Source organism: Trichoderma atroviride, chromosome 6, assembly GCF_020647795.1.
Source record: "Trichoderma atroviride chromosome 6, complete sequence".
Classification (NCBI taxonomy): Eukaryota; Fungi; Ascomycota; class Sordariomycetes; order Hypocreales; family Hypocreaceae; genus Trichoderma; species Trichoderma atroviride.
In genome coordinates, this window is record NC_089405.1 from 3815510 (window position 1) to 3837776 (window position 22267).

Here is a 22267-nt window from a genome sequence, read left to right on the forward strand (position 1 = left end):
ATAACCACCCTAGTTCTCAAAAGACCCTGAAACCCACGACAAAAAGTCCATTATGTACGAGTACATGCGGAAGAAAAAGATCTGATCTGATCGGAGTGGATGCCATGCCATGCCGTGCTCGATCGATTAATTAATGTTGTATTTCGTCTAGGGCCCGATGCTCGTCATTTAGGAGAATTTTTGTCCATCGCCACCTTGCCGAGACAGAGGTTGCAGCCAGGGAGGGGCGTGGCAGCGTCATTTCAGCCGGATATCGTTGACGTCGACGGTTAAATCTTCCACCAGCGCCAGGGCGAATCGGAGGTTTTGGACGAGACAAAAAGGGCAATTGTCGGACGGCACGGTTGATTTAGACGAAATTTGAGATTAAAATAGAAAAAAAAATCAAGTCGCCATATTATTAGGTGCTCCCTTATGTGGAGGATGTTTCTATATCTATCGAGAGTTGGGGTACGTAAAGCGTGACGGTCTTGTCCACGGAAAAGGCCTCAGAGCCCAGAGCCAGGTATCCCAAGTAGTCGCTGGACTTGGGAAGGTCGGTAGTAGCGGTGAGCTTGAACACACTGTTAATGAGTGGAGAGATGTCTCCGTTGAACTTTTCTATGGGTGTGTCGGTGTACCAGGTCATGACGTTTTGCTTCGTCGCTGTGTTGATGCCAGAATAAAGATTGCTGGGGACAGATGATTGTCAGTGATGTGTACTTGAGTTTCTAAAAAAGAATTGGCAAGAGAGAAACAGTACTTACAATGTGTCGCTACCAAGTTTCTGGGTGGATATAGGACCTTGGCCAAAACCGATGGGCTGAGTAGAAGCACCAAAAGCTGCAAACCACACCATGAGTTCGAACTTGGCCTTGGCAGGGTTCTGAGCAGACGTCTTATCGCTATCAATAAACATATCGATAGCAACATTGGTGTTGAGACTGTCGGCGGTCAGATCAGCAAGGGAAGAGGCCGTTGTGGTCTCATTGCCGACGCCATAGGACCATTCGATATCGATATCGACTTTGGAGATGCTATCAACGGTGGCGGGGAGTACGTCGGTATCAACCTGGATGTTGGGGAAAGCATGCACAGGGTCGTCTTCTGGGCCAACGGGATACTGCCATGAAATCATGAACTCGGGTGCCGTAGTGCTTGTGGGGTATGTGCCGTTGTTATTCGTGGTGACCTTGGCGTCAAATATCAGCATGTGACATGGATTTTAGGGGATGTGACATCAGATGAGATGTACAAGTTCCAAAACATACATTCATACACAAGCGTCCCGGATCGCCGACGTTCCAGTTCCACTGGTTGGGATTTACTAAGAGCAGCAAGGTCAGTGAACATGTTGGATCAATGTTTGCACATATGGAGATTAATGTCATGAAATGTAGCAGAATGGAGAAGCAAAGCGGTCGAAGATCAGATAGTTGGCCAGATATTTGCCGACTGAGGTTTGACATGGGTGTTGTGAGGACCGGAATCCAGCGTCCAAGTATCGCAGCATATCAACAGCCACCACGCAAGCTTCAAATCAGACCAGAAGCCTCTCTTGTGATTGATGGTGAACTACACCAAACATTGTTGAAATACCCAGCCGGCCACAGCCCCGGAAGATTGTCGTCTCTGCTCGGGTGACATTGCGAATAGAACAGCTCGGCACCTACATATATACTTCTGCCCAGTGGTATCTGGTGTGATTCCAAACGACTTCTGGCAATACCTCGTCTTGGTGACGCCATTCTTTGGAGGTTTCGGCGGCGCAGGAGTGGGAATCGGCGGCGGCTGCGGCGCAAACAACGGCGGCTGGCCCGTGGCATCTCGGTGCGATTGCAGGCCAAACAAGATGCCCAGCGTCACGGCGATGGGGATGGCCAGCAGCGCAGCGTTGACGAGGATTCGGATCGTCATGGCTGGCGGAGGAAAACGAAGGACAAAACGAGCGTCTGGAGCCGCAGAGCTGCGGGAGGAGTCAAGGAGCGAGCGTCGGCGAGGGTCGCTGGAATGAGCGCCGTCGAGCACGATTTGGCGATGGACGGGTTTTGTTTGGTCGGAATTGCTGGAGGGGGAAAAGGCTTCGGGCCTCCAAGGCGTTTCTCGAGAAAAGAGAGACGAGTCGCAGTGCAGTTCAGTTCAGTCAGCGATACGAGGCTCCATCTGGCACTGGTACCGGTACCATCACATGTACATGTACCGGGTGCCTGGGGCGCAAGCACACCAGGTACGAGGCCGGTACGAGCGCGAACAGCCGTCTGATGGGCGGTGCGGTGCCAGCTGCAGGCCACTAGCGGACGCCGTGGGCGGGCTTTAGTGGCCTAGTGCACTGAGCCGGTGCGCCGCGAGCGAGAGCTGGGAGAGGCACGCGAATAGGGCCTGGCGGAGGCTTCTAGCGGCTCTGGCGCACAGGTAGCGGTACTTGTGCCTGTCTGCTCGTATACACGTACACCTCGTTCTGTTACTGGCCGATGCTCAGGCCATTGAAAAGGGCCACGGCGCGCAGTTCAATGGCCAACGCCGAGGGCCCCGTCTGAGTCGTTTTTGCTATTTCTGTACTCGTATCAACACATTGAAAATATGGACAGGTGCTCCATGGAAAAACTGGAAACAATTTTGGTCGAAACAAGCGGGCAGCGCCACAGCACGCACAGTATCGCTGATGGATTTACTGTAGCTGTATCCGTTGATCGCCAGGATCGAGGACCAGAAAAAACTCAAAACATGAGACGGTGGATCGCCGAGACGGGCATGATGCGCACAGAGCGGCTCGTGTCAGCGAGACTTTTTGCAGTCGAGCCCACACATGTGCTGGAGCTTTTACAGTAGGGGTGCTGTCTGTGTTCCCTAGAATGCTGGGCGATGGACGATCAATCAAGATGGTACTTGGCATGTGAGCAGAAGTGAGATGTCACACAGCAGCTGCGCAGAGCTTCACAGAGCTTCACAGAGCCTCGGGTGATTGGACATGGATGCACCGAGAGTAAACATGGCATTGAAGCGCGGCTGCATCGCCATGGGCAATCAGACAACCAGGCGTCACCCGTGTGGCAGGGCAGTATCACACTGATAAGAACTGGATGGAGGGGACCAGTAAACAGGATTGAAACAAACAGGAAATTAACCCGGCCAGCCTCGTCACCCTCGCTGCCGTCTCTCTCACAGAAGCCGATCGTGCCGGCGTCCATGACCGGCCATCCCCGATGAGTGATTCTGGGCAGCTCAGCAAGTCCGAATCTGACACCGGCCGCTTTGCCGGTGCAGGCATCAAATTCTACCAGTAGGTCAGCTTGACTGGAGCTGTACGAGCACGACTTGTAGCGGTACAAGCAGCTGCGCTGAGGAGTCGTTACGCATCTGGCTGGGCGCCGCCGTAGTGCCGAGAACGTGCAGTGACAGCATCGGTCAAGAGTCAAGAATGTGCAGCTCTCGCTACGGAGCGCCCGCCCAAAGTTTCTGGCTGCCATGTTCGAATGTGGGATCCACGATTGCGGCGATGCGATACCACCTCCATGGGAGAAAAACCATGAATGGATGCTCCCCACTTGGACGACTCGCCCTCCCCCAGTCCTAATCGGCCAAAGGGTCCGAGGTGCATGGCATGGGCATGGGCTCCATCCGGTACGAAGGACCCTTTCCACTTGCACTCACTGGGCGACCGTGATATTGGGCACATGATTGCGGGAATTGGCTCACTTTGCAAAAGAGCTTTCCATTGTCTGGAGCTGTCGGCGCAGTAATCACCTTGTTTTTGTGTCTAGCCACCATGATTCTTCTATACGGGTACCGTACTCTTACTCAGACTTTACTCTTACAAGCCTCATGTTTATCTACCTCTCCCTTTCGAGCTAGACTGTGTTCGCCGTTCGTACCGCTAAGCCAATCATGGCTGGTCCACTTTCCTTATCCCGAAGAATGGAGCTCCAGGGATGCCATGGCCCCCCCTCTTTTCGATCCCAGGCCCATGTTGCGCTGAAAGCAAGAATCAAAGCAAGACAAGATGATGAAAATCAGCGATGGCGGCGCGGCAGCACGAACCACTTGACAAGTGACTCTCGAGTCTCACCACAGAACGCCCGACGATCACGGCTGCTGTGAAACCCGCGCACGGTACATCTCTGACCATTAAGAGACAACCGCAATCAAAAAAAAAGAAAGAGAAAAATTAAAAGTGGACGGTGGGAACGGGTACCTTGAGTCGGTCCAGGCGGTTGCAGTCAGCGGCCCAATCACACGCAACTGGAATGCTTATCTCAAAGGCTGGCTCTGGCCCGTATACACAAAAGGCAAGCTGCTCACCCTTTTTTTTTTTTGCACTCGTCAGCTCAATGTCTCGAGGGGAAGGCGGCTTACTGTAGACAAAGAGGTGAAAAACCTGAAAGTTGAGAAAACAGCCGAGACAAAGGAGCGCATGCAGAGAGACTTATAATTTAGCATATCCATGGCCAAGTAAGCTAGAAATCATGGCTTCAAGCATACAGCTTAAGGTAATCGGCGTTGCTCGCACATGCACATCCTAATGTCCAGCGACTCCGCACGCCTCCTCGCCGTTGCTGCATGTCAAAGTCGCCGTCAAGCCGGTTGACGTAAAGTGTAAACTGACGATGCCCCGGCTTGGCGTGCGAGCCAAAATTAGCAACGTGCTCCTCTTTGCTACCAGGAGTCTACTGTAGCTGTAGCTGTAGCTTTCCAGAAGTGAGAGTACATGTACGAATGCGAGTCGCAATGAATCGTCCAGAGTCAAATGTGTTGAATGTACTTGTACCGCATACAGCGTGTGAGTACATGATTCACCCCCTTCCTCCAGGCCCACGTCACGCCACTCCGGCCTCGTATTGGAGGAGCAAAAGGGCAATGCACGGAGTACATGTATACACAACAAAGAACAGCAAAAAAAGAGGGTGCTGACTGATGGTGTCTGGTGTCTTATTCAGAGCCGGTGTCAACGTTGCTTGCGTTGCGCTGCATCTGGTCAGTTTCCGAGCCTGCCACCAGCCCGTTTCGACCCCCCGGCCCAGCCCAGCGTCGTCATAGGCCCAGGCCTGGAGCTGCTCTGCCTTATCCGCCCAAGCCGCAGCGCCAGCGCCAGAACACGAGAAAAAAAATGCTGCGACGCTGCGCACCCCGGTCGGCCGTGCGCGTATCCAGTACACGATACGATGCGAAAACCGGGGCTGCGCACGGCCCAGGCAGCGCTTGTGCACGCCCGCGGCCCCAAGTACTGTGTACCTGCGTCTGGTGCTGAGGCTCCCGCTAGCCTCTGGTGGACAGCGCTACTGGCCAGCGCTACTGGTGCCTACAGGCTACTGTAAGCCGCACCGCCGCCTATGGCATCGAATGCGAATGGGATTCCCGTCAATCAAAGAATCGCACAAAGAGGCGCTCCTCATGTTGACACCTGCCCGGGCCTAGCTGGCGCTGCTAGCACTGACTGGGAGCTGTGGTGCTAGCGCGAGCCACTGACAGCCCACTGGCGCCCACTGGCACCCGCTGTTCCCGCTGAGCTCTCGCAGTGGATGTAACAGCGAGTTTGTCTCGATACTTGCAGCGCGGCATGAGATGGCGCATCTACATGGCCAACCTTGTTGAGCTCCGGGGGCTGGAGAGCAAAAAGCAAGACTCTTGCACTGAATGCAGTGTCTTCCGAGCACCGTCTACCCTTGTTCAAACTCTGTGTGCTGCTGTGCATTGCATCAAACGGCACACGCACACAGTCGATATTGAAGCGCATGTACCTCGTACCGCACACCTTGTCGCAGTCCCAACCTCGTACCACGCACTAGCGGTAGCTCCTTGTACCCAGATCGGTGCCTCAGAGGGTCCTTGTACCGCTACTTGTGCCACACCTCACGCCCTCCATCTGCTAGTATCCGACGTCCTGTCTCCTTCCCAACCGGCCGCTTCCTTTTTCACCTCGCTCTCCTCTCTCTTTTCTGCTCCTCAACCTCTGCTATTTCCCTCCTCCCACATCATCATCTGCGGTGAATTGCTTCACTGCTTACATTCGTTTAGTACATACCGATTTCTGCGGGGGAAATCCTGCGCAGCGTCTCCTCCACCAGCAGCCCGTTTACACCAGGACCCGCGTGGCCAGCAGCCAACCTTCGTTTATTTGGCCGAGATACACTTTTCCTAGCAAATCTAATACGGAGTGCCGCACGCGCATCCAAACGCCATTCACCATTGTGCCCCAGAAAGCCCAATCAGCCCGGCCTTGACGGTGTTTGCCTCGCTAAAGCCCCGCACAAGGCCCTCGACAGCTCAACTGCAGCCATTCTTCTCTCGCTTGTGGCCGAGCCACATAAACCACGAGCCTGCCCGCCATGATGCAAAGCCACCAGGAGGAGTATGAGGAGATGGTCGAGATCGGTGGCTTCCGGCAGCATCAGCACACCGCGTCCGACGACTCGCATCCTCGCCTGCTCAACGACAACATGAGGTCCAACCGCTCCAGTCGGGTCAATCCTGACGACTTCGCCTCGCCTCAGTGGCCGCCGTCAATTGCAGGAACTGGCAGTTCTCCTTCCCTGACGCTAAGAAGCGGTGCCACGACGCCGTATGACCACATGTCTTCGTCTAAACACTTGATTTTCGCCGATTCAAGATCGTCTACTCCAATGGTACTTATTTCCCCAGATTCCACTTATACCTCCAGCCGTCAACTCTACAATGGGTTTGTATTGCATGCGCATGCTCTTGACCCATGACTCTTGCCGCGAAGTCGCCGCTGACGTCCCTCCTCGTATTTTCGTTGAAACTGCAGATTCAAAGTCATATAAGCCTAACAGAGCTTCTGCCACAGACCGGCCGCTCTCCGAGCAAAGAGGTTAGCAGTAGCGACAGTGATGATCAGAGTGGAATCGCCATTCTGCACGACCGCGACGATGCCGACATCTGGAAGGGCTGGAAGAGGCACCTCTACACCCTCACGCCTCTTCTCACCGTGCTCAACACCGGAATCTACTTGACGTACCTGGGCCTTCGTATCGCCTGTGTTATTTTGGCGCAAAAGGCGTCTGGCCTCACTTTTGCCGCCGCTTGGGTTTTCATTGCCGTAGAGCTAGCAGTTGCCATTCCATCACTCATGCACAACACCTGGACCATGTGGTCCCTCAAGAAGCGAAACAGGCCCAAGATGAGGCTGACGGGAAACGATGTGCCTACCGTCGACGCTTTCATCACCTGCTGCGGCGAAGATGACGAGCTGGTCATGGATACCGTTCGCGGTGCCTGTGATCAGGATTATCCCATTGACAAGTTTCGAGTCATTGTCTTGGACGACGGCAAATCGGCTGGTTTGGAGCGGTCTTGCGCTATTCTCTCGCACACCTATCCAAACCTCTACTACATGGCCCGCACCAAGATTCCCGGACAGCCCCATCATTTCAAGGCAGGAAACCTCAATTACGGCTTGGAGCAGACTACTTTGTTGCCTGGTGGCGCTGGCCAATTTATGGCGGCCCTGGACGCTGATATGGTAAGTTTGAAAAATGGGCGGGAGAGTTAAAAAAAAAAAGATGTTTTTTTTCGCTACAATCGTAATTTTATTGCTCAATTTTCGCTAACCGACGTCGCAGATCCCCGAGAGAGACTGGCTTCGTGCTCTGCTTCCTCATGCTGTCATGGATCCCAAAATGGCCCTGGTTTGTCCTCCTCAGCTCTTCTACAACACGCCCCCATCCGATCCCTTGGCGCAGTCCCTGGATTTCTTTGTTCACGTTATCGAGCCCATCAAGGACGCCATGGGCGTCGCCTGGTGCACTGGATCTGGTTACGTGGCTAGACGGGAGGCTTTGGAGCAAATCGGCAACTTTCCTCTTGGTTCACTGGCTGAAGACGTCGCTACATCGACCCTCATGCTCGGCAAGGGATGGAAGACGGCCTATGTCCACGAACCCCTCCAGTTTGGAACCGTTCCCGAAGATTACGGCAGCCACTTGAAGCAGCGTACTCGATGGGCCATTGGTACTGTGGACACGTCTTTCAAGCTCAACTTTTGTCTTTGGGGTGAAAAGGTCCGCCAAATGACTTTTGCCCAGCGCTTCTCTGGTTTCCTCTACGCCGCTCTCAGTGTCTACACCGTCCTGCTCTCCATCTCGCTTTTCGCCATCCCCATCATTCTGATCATGGGCAAGCCTCTGGTCGCATACGCCAACGATACCCAGCTGCGATGGCTCATCCGCGCGTGCTTTGCCAACACCATTGTCAACCGTCTTTGCGAATTTGTCCTCTTCATTCCTGCCGGCTACCACACTGGCCAGCGTGGTTCTCGCTACCAGCTCTGGATGTCGCCATACATTGCTCTCTGTCTTATCCGAGCCTTCATCCTGCCCAAGTGGCTCGGAGGACAATCCCAAGCTTTCAAGCCCACCGGTTCCATCTCCTCAGCCCTCAACGAGCGCGACCCCAAGCTGAAGAAGAACATGTTCCGCCGCCTATGGGTCATCCTTGTCAACTACATGGCCGGATTCCACCTCGCCTTTGTCTACCTGACGCTCGTTGCCGTCACCCTCGTCACGTACCGCTGCTTTTTCCAGCAGAGCCACTCCACCAGAGACATCCTCATTGCCCTGGTGACACACGCTTTCTGGCCGCCTCTCACCTTCATCTTCATCTGCAGCTCCCTCTGGACTCCCGTCGCCTACGCCATTGACCCCCCCTCGAATGCCCGAACGAGAAGATCTCCTCATCCGCGATGCCGAGACCAAGGTTGCGCACCCCACCACCCAGAGCAAGAAGATTGCATTCGGCGGTCAGGCCGCCTGGTTCGAGTTCGAATACACGTTCTCAACCTTGTACACTTGTCTTATATTTGTCCTATCTTTCCTTTTCTAAAGCATTTTGGAGGAACTTGGAGATACAAATGCACATTCAACCGTGTCTCTTAACCCTCTGCAACGTTGCAGTACGTGTGTGGTTTATAGTCTGAGCAGGCATGAAGGAGAATCTGGAAGCGGTAGCATACGAACCGATCGAGTGGGTTCTAACGAGGGAATATTTGTCTTATTTGTTTTCAATGGTAAAAGGCGCATGGGATATGTATGAACATAGACGGGGCGGAACTCGTGAATGGTTTCGACTTGACATTTAAACTAATTAAGCAGCATGTTCGGCGTGATCGACGACATTGCAGTTATAGATTAATACGGCGATTCGCCATGTATCTAGCGATCAAATGAGTACATGTATCACAAAGGGCCTTGTTTGAATGCAGTGATGTTGTACGTCTACTACGCGAAAGCAGCAAGGAGTCTTGATGATTCAAAGGTGAGACATTCGTCGATGTCCCAAGACACGGAAATTTCGGCTCGGAACATGGCGTCGTTATACTTTTGTCTCGGCACATGTCATCCTACTAGCTCCAAGGAGAGAAAAACGGCGAAAACGTGATTTTCCCTTGCTTCCACGAAGCTCTACATAGCCACATGATTGATAAATGGCACATGTGCTGCAGCAGAGTAAGTTCCTGGATAGGGGCTAGATGGGACTTGGAGATGGGATGAGCCTCACGGCAGGGCATTACGAGAGAAGATTAAATGAAGTTGGTAGTGTACCTACTGCGTACTACTGGTGGAAGTAGGCCCAGATCCTGTCAGATCTCCATGTGCAGAGCATGGCGCTGGGTCAAGCTGGATGGACGGAACCTTATTTTCCTTTTTCTTGTCTCTCCTTTCATGCTGACGTTCGTGATGGTGGATTCGCGGAGTTGAGCGCGCCACTTGTTAGTACTTTGTATTTTTAAAACGGCGCAGCTCCGTTTTATTTGTTTGTAATCACTTACGGGGCCTATTTCTTACGTGGAAGTTACTAAGACGATACGAATATGTGCTGGTACGAATTGGCTGTGAGAAATAGGGGGCTATGTTGATAAGGGAGATGAAGGCTGCTGGAAATAGATTATGGACCTGCAGGTAAGGTAGGCAAGGTAATTGAGACATGAGAGGTGAGAAAAGATACTTATTTGCATTTATACAGGTACTTGTAGGTATTGTTTGAGTTCGATTCCAGAACCTTGCCGCAAGCCTTGCATGGCTCGCTGGTTTTTTTGTACCGTTTTCGGCAATGGGTAGTAAAGTGAGGGGGGGGTGTGAACTTTGAAAAGTGCCTGTGGCTGGTATGTATAGGTACTCTTTGTCGTAGATTTTGGAAAGTCAAGGGAGATGGAAGGGGGAGGCTGTGTTGTGTTTTCTATACGGTGTTATTTCTGTCTGGATGGGGTTTTTTGTTGCTTCTGGTAAGGTAAGCAGGTAATTGATTGCGAGTGTGCATGTATGTTCCGTATTTTGAAACGGATTGCGCGGCTATGGGTGGACAAGCTACAACATCCTAAACAGGGCATGAACCCAGTAGGTACTTCGGCCCGTATAAGTCCAACTCGGGACCAAAGATGGATCAGACATGTACATGTACCGGTTTTCCTCCGGGTCACCGACTCACCGCCGTTGCGGTCTTACAAGCAGCAGAGTGATTGACATCGTGCCAGGCCAGCATCAAAACCGGGCGGTTCCTAGCAAAAGAATGCGGCGGTCGTTGGGCTCGTTGTGAGCTGGGCTGGGCCACCTTCCATATCCGTCAACGCTTCTGACTAATGGAGAGACACAAAAACACGCACTGGCTTTTTGCTAGGCTAGGTGGAATGTGGAAGGAAAAGAGAAAAGGTGAGGATTTTTGTGACTGGTTACATGTATAAGAAGGCAGGATTTTGGGCCAAGCTTGGTTGGGATTGGAGCGGGAATCAGATATGGCTGGCTGTTGGGTCTTGAAGAGAGGGCACGAGATCATGTTTTTCTTCGTTGGATCTATGAAGATGAAATGGGAACTGGAGACTGGACGGAGGCAGCTCGGCTCCATGCTGTGATCTTGTCTGCTGTGCTGCTCCGCTTTCCCCGCATCTTGGCTTTTAAGCTGGTGGTTGGGCTGATCTGATGCTTGATTCTGTGGGAGCGCGCCATTCTAGAATGAGGTGAGGACGGAATGAGCAGTTGATGCAAATGGATCTAGATAGTGGTGCGTAGTGAAGACTTGTGCATATTGCATACAGATGGCTTATGTATGAGAAGACGGTGTTTATGAGCACTGCGGAGGAGAATTTCCATCTCCTCTAGGGTAAGTAGGCCGAGGTGCAAGTTCGCTCATGGTATGACGTAGCGATAGACTGTTGATCTTGTTTCAAAGCCATACGGTCCATCGGCAACAAATTCCTGTTAATGGTTGTAGCCTCAGTAACGGCAATAACGGTCCATTACTCTCGGTTAATAACAATGGCCGGCTGTTTCGGATAACGGCACCTATTCCAATGTCTCGATGTTTTTAATTCTGCCTATTGCTCTGAAGACAAATTGCACGTCTATTATAGCAGGTCTATTACAGCAGCTGGATGGCACTTGTGGAATGGAAATGCTACCATTCGCTGTCAGCTGCCTGTCCCAGACAACCAGCAGCAGCCTCGTGTGATACTCATGGCACGAGCACCACGTTGTCTTCATTCAGCCATGTGATGAAGCCGTCATGTCCGCAGATGCAGATCATCGCGCACAAGCAAATCACCAACCATTTGATCTCTACAACGTAACTAAACTGGCGCCTGCTAAGAGCATCCCGCACGCTATTGGGTCCCAGCGCCCAGCCCCCCCTGCTTTAAGGCGTATCGGCCCCAGAAACCCCGCTGGAGAGTCGTACCGGAGCCGCGATGTGACCTCTGCCCTCTACATCTCGACACTCAGTTGCCAGTCACAGCAGCCTCCATCCGCGACTTGGCCAGAAGAACGGAAAGTCACGCGGCCGCCGCCTGGTGACGAGAGAGGACAACGGAAGTCATTCTATCCCTTGGATTGCTGTCTCAAAGGCGCGTGCCAAAGGAGGGGAAAAAGGACTGAGCCAGAGACACAAAGAGAGAGTGAAATACCTAGACAAGACGAGAGAGAGAGAGAGAGCTAGAAAGAAGAGGTGCGGTGCAAAGAACGAGAAAAGAGACAAGGGATCCGATCCAACAGAGAACTCGGTTACCGTCAAAGTGGAGGTTTTTTGCAAATTAAATTGCCTAGATTCCAGACGGCAGATGTCTGTAGAACGTGAGGGAGAGCGGGCATAGGACAAGAAAGGATAAAGCCAACTACAGAGACGATGGAGATACGCCTCGGCTCTGCATGGGACTGTAAGAAAAAGAACCCGATCCCTTTCCTCTTCTCCCCCTTCTTTCAGCCTGTTGTATTCCTTTTGGACAGCTTTGGGACAAAGGGAACAAGGGCGTATTCAAGATGATATCAGACATCAAGTTGACTCTTGCTTTAGCTGTAGCACAGATACCGCTTAGCGGTGCTGCCACCGCAACTCGTGAGTGAGCCTTTCCATCAGCATTGCCTCGCATTGTCGCAGCCTTGCCTGCTGGGATTTCGCAGTGGCGATTCACTCCTGTATGGAACCCATGCTTATTCTGACCACACAGTCCGGCCATGGAAGTTCTCCCCGCTGCCCCTCGGCTCGGTCAAGCCCGGGGGATGGATGCTCGGTGAGATGACGGCCATGGCGAATGGGCTCGCGGGCCACGAGCACGACTTTTACGTCTACGTCAGCGAGTCCAGCTGGCTGAACACGCCTGGCAGCGGCGGGACCGAGTACAGCTCTCTCAACGAGGGCCTGCCGTACTGGTTCAACGGCCTCGTGCCGCTGGCGTATCAGCTCGACGACGAGAGGCTCAAGGCGCAGGTCCAGGACGTTGCCAACACCGTGCTGGGATTCCAGGCCACCGACGGCTGGATCGGGCCAGAGGTTGGCGGTGCGAGAAACTTTTGGGCGCGGACGCCCTTCTTTCTCGGGCTGACGCAGCTCGTGGAGGCGGACAGCTCGTGGGAAGAGCAGGTTGTCACGGCGCTTCGCCGCTTCATGACGCTGGCGAACAAGATGCTGCACAACAACAGCCAGGGCTTCGTCAACTGCGCCAGCAACGTGGACTGCACGTGGGGACAGGCGCGCGTGCATGATCTGATCATCACCATCCAGTGGCTGCTGGAGAAGTATCCCTCCGACCAGGACTCCCTGCTGTGGGACAACATGAATCTGTTTTACTCGCAGACCAACTACAAGTGGGCGGATTGGTACACCGAGGGCGTGTTTGAGGAGGAAGTGGACCCTACGAATTCCTCCAACTTTGTTTGGATTCACGGCGTCAATGTTGGCCAAGGTATGTTTCCGTCTCTTGTGTCAGGGTGAAGATGACTTACTCATGGCGGTATAATAGGCCTCAAGGCGTCCTCTGTCATCTACAGAATGACTGGAGACGACGAGATGGTCGCCAAGAGCCAGAACGCCGTGGACTGGAGCTTCCAGTACCACGGCTCGGCCTCTGGGTCCATCCTCGCAGACGAGAGAGAGCGTGACCTGTCGTCTTACATGGGCAGCGAGCTCTGCACGGCCGTAGAGACGGCCTACTCGCTGGCCTACATGTACCAGGTTCTCGGTGACAACGGCTACGCTGATCGTGCCGAGAGAACCATCTTCAACGCTCTCCCCGTCATGCTGACCGGCGACAAATGGGCTCACCAGTACATGGACAGCCCGAACCAGCCGTTTGCCCTCAGCACCATCCAGCCCGACGGCAGCGTGCCGCAGGTGTTTACGACGGCAAACAGCGGCGTGGCCACGACATTCGGCATGGAGCCGCTGTATCCGTGCTGCACCGTGAACCATCCCCAGGGCTATCCCAAGTTTGTGGCCAACAGCTGGGTGCTGCACAACGGCGGCTTGGCACACGCTTTGCTGAGTCCATCTACTGTGACGACGATTGTCAACGGAGGCTCGGTAACGGTCGAGTGTGACACCAACTATCCCTTTAGCAACGTCCTCACGTACTCTGTTGATGCCGACAAGCCCTTCACTCTGTACCTGCGCATGCCAGAGTGGGCGGACGGCCAAATGTCCACCCTGACCCAGTCCGGCGCGTCTTCGTCTCGCCTGACTGTCGACGCCGACGAGGCCACCGGCATGACCAGGATCAACCTGAACGCCGGCAAGACCACAATCACCTACGTCATCATCGCGGGCGTCAGGACCGAGGAGCGGCCCAACAACAGCGTGGCCGTCTTCTTCGGCAACCTGCTCTACGCGCTGGACGTTGGCTACGCCGAGAACTCGACGCTGCCGCACGCCTACTACGACCCCAACGGCCCCGGCATCTCGGGCCTGCCCTTTTCGCAGCTACGCGACTGGTACATTGAGAGCACCAAGCCGTGGAACGTGGCCATTGATCCCTCGACGATTAAGTATCACGGCGTCAGCAGCAGTGCGACCCTGCCGGATCCGATCTTCGAGATGGGCGCGCCGCCAAACTACATGACGGTCTCTGGCTGCCAGATCAACTGGCCGCTGTATCTCGGCGTCACGCCGGATGTGCCGCCGCTGCAGAGGACGTGCGTGGGGCCGAAGAAGACGTTTAGGCTGGTGCCGTATGGAGGCGCAAAGGTGCACATGGCGGATTTGCCGACGGTGGAGTTTTGAGGCTTTTGAGCGGGATGCCGTGAGGCTCGACGTTTGGTCTTGTTTAGTTATTGCTTTGTACATATGGGATGCAGGAATGATGCACAGATACATGTATATATACGTATGTATACAAAGCGTTCTTCAGAAAGAGAGAGGGAGAGTACGCGATTTGTTTTTATGAGTTGTTTGAATTCCGCTCAGCCTTTCTCTAAATAGTTGAGCATAACCCCATCTCGCTGTACTCATTCAAGGCGCGTAACGGATTGTGGCTTGAAATTAGCCAATGCCTTGCATATCTTCTATCTGGATTTTTTCCGTACAAAATGTTTTCATTCGTCTTTATGGATCATGATTCCTCGGAACTCATCTTTCGGAAGAGAAAGAGCCCATGTTAGGGGTTCCGAGCTATGTCTGCGATACGTACGGAGAGCAGTTCAGTCCGAATTAGTACTACATGTTGTTGCTTTCTCTCGGCTAAAAGGGAATAATACACGTATCCGGATCTGGCCTGCGTTACCATAGAACTGGTGCACTGCTACCCCTTCCTATGCTGTCCACAGCTTTGAGCTCCGGTTGCTGGCATGCTCGGATGAGGCGGCCACGCACTGGGCTCAAAAGGGGGATTTTACACGATTCCGTGCCTCGGTGCAAGTAAACAAGTTCAAATGTGGATTATACTCCAAAGTATAGGCAAAACTCGGCAGTAAATGGATTTATGCTGCAGCGGTCTTTATCGGAAGATGACGCAAAACTTGTTATACCCACCACCCGAAGCCGTAGTGAATCCACCAAGATCAAACAAACCACATATAGTCTAGCGATCTATTTAAAATAGGAGAATTTAAGCTGAGCCGCTATAATGCTTAAAGGAGAATTGAGAGCCATGCGGATAGCTTTATCCGGAATCTCAGCGTTTGAGGTAGATATAGATGGAACTGTGTATCAAACGCACCCAAGATCACCATTGTGCAAAGACAAAATAGTTCTTACGTCAATCTCCACACAGATGTGATAGCATGTGAAATGGCGTAACGTCAGCTGAGCGTTATATGCTAAGATATTATTGTTGAAATCTTGAGTTCAATTCTTCATATTGCACATGTATTCCTATTTCTTGTCTTAGTGAGTCGGGTCAGAGACGTTGCGTAGTCTCATGTAAGATGAAGTATGCCCGCTCGACCAACTTCTCTCCACTTCGGATCGTCCGGCTCACACAAGGTCTGTTCCGAGGACTATATCAAAGAAATGAACTCTTGCAAAACAACTCAACGCTTCCTACATCATCAACTTGCCGAATATTCTGCATCTCATTTACATGATAGCCGGAGAGCAAAGTGGCTCATGCCAATGCCGGGACGCTAATCCAAACCTCGGCAGCAGCTTATAAGCCAATCAAAGCCCAGTATTCGCACAGCTACGTCAATCGAAGCCGCCATAGAAGCTTCCGCAGAGATCCACATAGCGAGGCTCGGAAACGGATTCCCCGTAGTGAATTTCCTAATTGGTACGAGATACGTATTCTGAGAGCCTCGAGCACTCCCAATTCGTCTGCGAGCATGACGTTGTAATCGCCAATCAGCATGTTTTCCGACTAATAACAGTAGCCTTACTGATGTTGCATTCAGTTTGTATGATAAGGATCTGTAGAGAGGGATTAAAGCGAAATAGGCCTCAGCAGCTTCCTTATAAGCCCGAGCATCTCCTTGTTATTCTCCAAATTCACCACGCTGCTCTATACATCAACTGCAATACTTGCATCACATCATCAATACAAATCATTACACAGCAATAAAAACAATGGCCATCACGTGGCAACCTCCTTTGAATTACAGGAACAGACCTGTTGCAGTCTTGGGTGCGGGCGTTCTGGGCCGTAGAATAGGTATGCGAGATTCGTCCATCTTGAAGGCAAACGCTAATACTTCTCGTAGCTTGCATCTGGGCATCGGCAGGATACGACGTGCGGATACGAGACCCGAGTGCACAGCAGCGAAGCGACGGCATTGCCTATGTCGAGGTAAATGTAGCCTCATACTCTCAGAAGACCGGAATGACGCCAGGCAAGGCACAGGCCTTCGATAATATTCAAGAAGCTGTTGAAAATGCTTGGCTTGTTATAGAAGCTGTTCCGGAAAAGATTCAGCTCAAGATTGATACCTTTGCCGAGCTGGATGCGCTTACACCCGCCGACTGCATCCTGGCCTCGAATTCATCCTCATACAAGTCTTCCGAAATGATTGAGAAAGTGTCCGCTGCTAGAAAGACCCAGATCTTGAACATGCATTACTATATGCCTCCGGCGTGCATGATCGTGGAACTCATGACGGACGGTTTCACGACGGAAGATATTTTCCCATTCATGGTTGAGCGATCAAAGGAAGCTGCCACATTGCCATATGTCGCGAGAAAGCAATCAACAGGCTTCATCTTTAACCGCCTTTGGGCCGCTATCAAGCGCGAGTCTTTGACGATTCTGGCTGAGGGAGTTTCCGTTCCAGAGGAAATCGACTCCCTGTGGACAGAAATGTTTATAAATGGCGGCGCAACACCTTGCAAGATGATGGACAGTAAGTAATGCATTACGCAACTGGATCCTGAATCCCAGCTAACGCAGATATTAGACGTCGGACTTGATACAGTGGCTTTTATCGAAAGCCATTACATCGCAGAGCGTGGACTCTCTTCTGAGAAGACTGTTGACTTCTTGAAAGCACAGTACCTGGACCAGGGCAAACTGGGAACTAAATCCGAGAAAGGCGGCTTCTACCCGTCCTCAGAGGTCAAGTCTGCCACGACCAACGGCCATTCGAATGAGCCCAAAATTATTGTCTTGGATATTGGTCTGGCTGCCGATGCGCCAAACCTACGCTCAGGAGGCCAAATTCTCCAACTAGGCCTGAACGGAAAGATTGAAAAAGTTCTGGTCAGTGGCACGTCAATGCCTGATGGCCTTGATATAGATCATGAAAGCGGCCGCATGTTCTGGACCTGTATGGGTGTTCCGGGAAACACTGATGATGGCGCCATCTACTCCGCCAACGTTGATGGCACCGATGTCCGCACCGTTCTTGCTCCTGGTTCTGTCAACACTCCCAAGCAGCTGGCCCTTGACCGCGAGGCAAAGAAGATTTACGTCTCTGATCGTGAGGGCCTCTCTGTTTACCGATGCAATTTCGACGGCTCCGATCTGGAACTACTGATCAAGACTGGGGACGCTGAGAATCCAGAGGAGAAGGAAGATAACACCAAGTGGTGCGTTGGTATCGCTGTGGTCCCCAAACTGGGCAAATTCTACTGGACCCAAAAGGGCCCCTCCAAGGGCAACAAAGGCCGCATCTTCTCCGCCAACATAGCAACTCCCGCAGGCCAATCTGCCCAATCAAGAGACGACATTGTGTGCCTCTTGGGTGGTCTTCCTGAGCCAATTGACCTGGAGGTGGACGAAGAGACGAATACCCTCTATTGGACTGATCGTGGCGAATTGCCTTTCGGAAACACGTTGAACAAGGCTCAGTTGGACGGCGCTGGACTTTTGGAGAAATCTGCTTCTCCCAGGGGATATGAGATTCTTACAAAACATCTCAAGGAAGCGATTGGCCTCAAGCTGGACACTAAGAATGGTCACATTTATGTGTCTGATCTGGGCGGCTTCATTTACCAGTGCGATCTCGATGGTAAGAATAAGAAGGTTATTCATTCAGACGACTACCGGGCCTTTACAGGCATTAACCTCTTATAAGTGGTGGATGGGAGTTTCTGTTGTGTATAGGCATAGAAGAAAAGATTTCGTACTTTTAGACTCGTATAGATTTCATTATTGATACATCACACTGCTGCTATTGAAGCGATGATCCGTTTTTTTCTCTCTCCATGTTCTCTTGTCGTTTTGCTTTGCTGGTTAGAAAGTCTGAGTAATACGTTTCAAGGGAGGGACATTATTACAGCGATATTACTGCTAAGCTGCATGCGTAGAGCTGAGACATGCAGCCAAAAGCAATTTACTGTGCTATATATTACGGACGCTGCAAGGGTGCTTACTGATAGCACTGCTCAGCTGGCCCGTTACCAGCCCCCATTTCTCCGACGCGTTATCTATGCATATATGTGCCGTTTATCCCTTCAATGTAGACCTGAAACCCTTCACCGCCATCTGCTACCATCTGTGATATCATGGAGGCAAACTCGCTGAATCGAAGCGTCGGAGCTGGTGTAAGTGGCTCACAGAGTGTATCCGTCGAGATGGATGAACTACTCTCGGCGGGATCCCACGTCAGCACGCCCTCTCCGCAGCGCAAACTCGCGCCATGTTACTCTAATCCGCCTTCTCCACAGCTGACGGAGCTCCCTATCGAGCTTCTAGCAGACATCGCGAATCGGCTTGAGAACAGCGACATCAAGAACCTTCGTCTGGCGTGCAAGCTTCTCGCCAGAACATCAGCGCTGCGCATCAGCCGCGTCTTCCTGTCTGCGAATCCCCTCAACGTCAGAGTCTTCTGCGCCATCGCCGACCACGAGGTGTTTCGCCATGGCGTCATCCAAGTCATCTACGACGATGCTCGGCTTCCACGGTCTGCGTACGAGGAGGCATCGGCTCGAAGGCCCGACTTGCTGCGTTGTAGCGAGTCTCGGCAGATAGGCGTGCAGACTGATGAAAACTGGTTTAATAACGAGCGACAGCAGAACATGAGAGAGATTGACCGTCACGAGTTCCACACTGCAGGCCAGTGGGATAGTCCTGCTAGGATGCAGCAAGCAGCTGCTGAGATGCCAATGCAGGCGTCGTGGGCATATTATCAGGATCTCGTCCGTCAGCAGGATGAAGTGATTGCAGACAACTCTGATTTAGAGGCCTTACGATATGGGCTGCGGCGGTTCTCATCGTTACAAACCGTTATTGTTACGCCAGCTGCTCACGGCCTACTGTTCAGTCCGCTATACAAGACGCCAATGATTCGAGCGTTTCCCCTCGGCTTCAATTATCCTATCCCACGGGGCTGGCCTGCACGCCACGAGGGACAATCTTCTTTTGCAGCTGCTGCGTGGGTTAATGAAGAAGATGCCGTCTGGGCAGAAAAGGCTAGAGCTCAATGGCGAGGCTGCCAGATTGTCACCCGTGCTCTCGCAGAAGAGCGGCGACACCACCACGTGTCTGAGTTTCTCATTGACTCCAGGCAACTTCTGACTGGGCTCAACTGCCGCCTCTTTGAACAGCAATGCAAGGCGTACGATGATATAGTCTCGATACTTGAGCATCCTGGCCTTCGGCGCTTTGAGCTTTCACTTCACATTGACGGACAGCAGCGACTGGGCTGGCCAGCTTTTCGCAGCGGTCTTTTGCGCCATGCCCTAGCCAAGGCTGAGGATTTGGAGCATTTCTCCTTGGCCGCTGACACAGACCCGGATATTGTCGATGGAGAGTCGCCTCCGTCGCTGGAGACGTATCTTCCCCTTAATCGCTGGCCTCGGCTTCAGCATCTGAGGCTGTGGAATCTGTCTGTCAAAAAAGCCGAAGTCATCTCAATATTAACTAGAATTCCTCCAACGCTATCCACACTTGAACTCGGCCTTTTGATATTTTCAGATAACGGAGATTATCGCAGCCTGCTTTATGATATGCGCCTCATTCTCCGCTGGCATGAGCGGGGGATCCGACCCAGAGTCAAGATTGCCTTGCCTCGCAAACCATATTATAGAGATGGGCAGTCTGTCTGGATCGAGGAGGAGGTTGACGAATTTTTATACGAAAATGGTGCTAATCCGTTTGATGCGAGATTGGGCTTGAATCGGGTACAACAAGGCGTGGGTGTCCTTCGCGATGTGTTTATCGCAGATTATGAGAAGCCTTGGTGAATGAACTTGGGATGTCTTTTTTTTTTTTTAATAATTGCATTATATAGCATGCATGAATTCTTTTCTTGGGTATTAGTTAGTTTTGGTTGGGAAAGTGAAGCTTTCTAAAAGTTGGAGACCAAGTGAACACGCAGTATTATGAGAAAACGAATTTTCGGTGCTTCCGCAAAGAAATGTCTATAAATATATATCTACCTATATATGTGCCGAAGGAAATAAAGTCTATAGTATCAATAGCATAAACATGCGTTCACATATACTTTTAGAAGAGGAATATCTGATCTGTAATCTTTGCAACAGCGCCTGGCGCTTCAAAGCCCATCGCCACCAACGCTTTCTGAGAAGCATTCACCATTCCAGGCGGCCCGCACAGCATGACCTTGGTGTCAGGAGACGCTTTAGGTAGCTTAGAGGCCATGACAGTTTGTGTGACGAAACCTTTGCCGTAGGGCCACTTCTGTGGAGGCTGGTCTAGCATGTACCAGATCTTGAGGTTTTTTGGGTAGTTCTTGGCAAAGGCATCAAGCTCTTTTCGAAGAAGAATGTCGTCTTCAGTGCGGTTGGCGTAGACCAAGCTGATCTCGGTTGTATCGGTATCGTCTTCGCAGATTGCGCGAATGAGCTGATACATGGGCGTGATTCCAGTCCCTCCCGCAATCATTCCTATCTTCTTGCAGAGGCCCTTTCGATATCTCATTGGGCCCTTTGGGCCGCGGAAGAGGACTTTGTCGCCAACTTTGAGATTTGCAAGGTATTTTCCGGTAAGCTGGCCGTCTGGGTAGCACTTGATGACCAACTCCAGTTTTCCTAGGTCGGTGTTATTTGAAACTGGGGTGTATGACCTCGAGACATCTGTTCCATCAATAGCCGCTTTAATAGCGACGTGCTGGCCGATGGGAATGCCAATAACATCGCTTGGTTTGGGCAGTTGGAAGACAAAGAGAAAGACGTTTGGCGATAACACGTCCTTTCTAATAAGAGGGAGGTCTTTGTATGACTTGGGCTCCAACCAGCCTCTGGCAAGGTTTGGGTTGGGCTTTATCCTGTTCTTGCTCTTGATGTGCGGGGGATACTTGGTGAAGCCTGACTCAATCTCGGTAAACTTGGACAATTGAGATCCAATAACACCCCCAACGGTGGCGCAAAAGAGGGAAGCAGCAATGAAGCCGTTTGCAAATCCTCCTTGTGGCAGATGAACGGCCTGCAGCCAGTGTGATGATAGCTTAGGGAGATGAGAAAAGTTGGTCAAGGCAACAGGAAGATTGAGGCGCCTTTCTGAAGCAAGCAGAGAAAGCCCAAGACCGCCTGCTAGCGGAATAGCCGCCATGGTAAGTATGCCAATGGCGGAGGATGAGCTTTTGGTGGATTTTGTTTCCTCAACAGGCTTCTGGACCAGCCGAACAGTTTTGGTGGGCTTGCTGTTTTGGACATAACCCTGAACAGTGCCAACCAACAAGGTGCTCAAGACCTCGTCTGCATCTTCTGAATGTCCGGCCTCATTATATGCAGCAGTTGCATCTGTGCCGGCAACTTCAACAAGGACTTCAACTCCACCAGGATGATCCCGCACATATTTGGAGACATCGTAGACTAATAGTGCCTTGTTAGAGAAATGCAAAGAACGAACGGCAAAATCTTCATTCTGGGATTCAGTACCTTTTCCGTGGATTACAATCCACAAGTCTTCTCTTTTATTATGCGCAGCAACATCTGCTAATGTGTACTCTGGCATGGTCATGAAGCGGGATGGGTATGATCTTATTATGTAGAAAGGCGGGCAGGACTCCAGTTGGTCTTACTCCAGGAAATGACCAAGGCAATTGATGAGCCAAAGTTGGAGAATGGAAAAACCAAAGGATAATTATTGAGTTATTATATCAAAAAAGAGAGACTGTCTCTTATGGATGGATCTTACGGAAACCCCTTTACTCACAAATTTCTTGTTCCATATATATGCGAAAAC

At 51.8% G+C, this 22267-nt stretch overlaps 6 protein-coding genes across 8 annotated transcripts; 4 read left to right on the plus strand and 2 right to left on the minus strand.

The window, feature by feature from the left end:
• Window positions 1-412: 412 nt before the first annotated feature.
• Window positions 413-1896, minus strand: TrAtP1_011891 (uncharacterized protein; the record flags this gene model as incomplete). The annotated part of the gene is made up of 4 exons (XM_014084922.2): window positions 413-671; window positions 747-1171; window positions 1251-1306; window positions 1653-1896. The coding sequence occupies 4 exons, from the start codon at window positions 1894-1896 to the stop codon at window positions 413-415; spliced, it is 984 nt and encodes a 327-aa protein (XP_013940397.1).
• Window positions 1897-4885: 2989 nt separating this feature from the next.
• TrAtP1_011892 (uncharacterized protein) lies at window positions 4886-9177 on the plus strand. Of its 2 annotated transcripts, XM_066115299.1 has the most exons (3): window positions 4886-6599; window positions 6782-7456; window positions 7557-9177. In XM_066115299.1, exons 1-3 carry the CDS (start codon window positions 6303-6305, stop codon window positions 8865-8867), a joined length of 2283 nt encoding a protein of 760 aa, XP_065971397.1. In that variant the 5' UTR covers window positions 4886-6302; the 3' UTR covers window positions 8868-9177. The 2 variants fall into 2 exon arrangements, with proteins under 2 accessions (XP_065971397.1, XP_013938976.2); XM_014083501.2 differs by having other exon boundaries at window positions 4886-7456.
• A 2114-nt stretch (window positions 9178-11291) lies between these two features.
• TrAtP1_011893 (uncharacterized protein) lies at window positions 11292-14746 on the plus strand. Of its 2 annotated transcripts, XM_066115300.1 has the most exons (4): window positions 11292-12133; window positions 12271-12312; window positions 12425-13159; window positions 13217-14746. In XM_066115300.1, the coding sequence occupies exons 1-4, from the start codon at window positions 12103-12105 to the stop codon at window positions 14470-14472; spliced, it is 2064 nt and encodes a 687-aa protein (XP_065971398.1). In that variant the 5' UTR covers window positions 11292-12102; the 3' UTR covers window positions 14473-14746. The 2 variants fall into 2 exon arrangements, with proteins under 2 accessions (XP_065971398.1, XP_065971399.1); XM_066115301.1 differs by having other exon boundaries at window positions 11292-13159.
• Window positions 14747-16251: 1505 nt separating this feature from the next.
• TrAtP1_011894 (uncharacterized protein) lies at window positions 16252-18193 on the plus strand (the record flags this gene model as incomplete). The annotated part of the gene is made up of 3 exons (XM_014084924.2): window positions 16252-16336; window positions 16386-17021; window positions 17076-18193. The coding sequence occupies 3 exons, from the start codon at window positions 16252-16254 to the stop codon at window positions 18191-18193; spliced, it is 1839 nt and encodes a 612-aa protein (XP_013940399.2).
• A 398-nt stretch (window positions 18194-18591) lies between these two features.
• On the plus strand, window positions 18592-20352 carry TrAtP1_011895 (uncharacterized protein). The gene has a single exon (XM_066115302.1). It carries the CDS (start codon window positions 18625-18627, stop codon window positions 20302-20304), a length of 1680 nt encoding a protein of 559 aa, XP_065971400.1. The 5' UTR covers window positions 18592-18624; the 3' UTR covers window positions 20305-20352.
• Window positions 20353-20566: 214 nt separating this feature from the next.
• TrAtP1_011896 (uncharacterized protein) lies at window positions 20567-22159 on the minus strand (the record flags this gene model as incomplete). Its single annotated transcript, XM_014084926.2, has 2 exons — window positions 21961-22159; window positions 20567-21894 (listed from the first exon to the last, which is right to left on the minus strand). Exons 1-2 carry the CDS (start codon window positions 22040-22042, stop codon window positions 20567-20569), a joined length of 1410 nt encoding a protein of 469 aa, XP_013940401.2. The 5' UTR covers window positions 22043-22159.
• Window positions 22160-22267: the final 108 nt, after the last annotated feature.

Coding starts and splice junctions, on each gene's coding strand:
- TrAtP1_011892 (XM_066115299.1), top strand. CDS start 6,303: ATGATGCAAAGCCACCAGGAGGAGTATGAGGAGATGGTCGAGATCGGT. Junction 6,600..6,781: donor CAAGATCGTCTACTCCAATG/GTACTTATTTCC, acceptor CTTCTGCCACAG/ACCGGCCGCTCTCCGAGCAA. Junction 7,457..7,556: donor CGGCCCTGGACGCTGATATG/GTAAGTTTGAAA, acceptor CCGACGTCGCAG/ATCCCCGAGAGAGACTGGCT.
- TrAtP1_011893 (XM_066115300.1), top strand. CDS start 12,103: ATGGAGATACGCCTCGGCTCTGCATGGGACT. Junction 12,134..12,270: donor CCTCGGCTCTGCATGGGACT/GTAAGAAAAAGA, acceptor CTCTTGCTTTAG/CTGTAGCACAGATACCGCTT. Junction 13,160..13,216: donor CGGCGTCAATGTTGGCCAAG/GTATGTTTCCGT, acceptor GCGGTATAATAG/GCCTCAAGGCGTCCTCTGTC.
- TrAtP1_011895 (XM_066115302.1), top strand. CDS start 18,625: ATGGAGGCAAACTCGCTGAATCGAAGCGTCGGAGCTGGTGTAAGTGGC.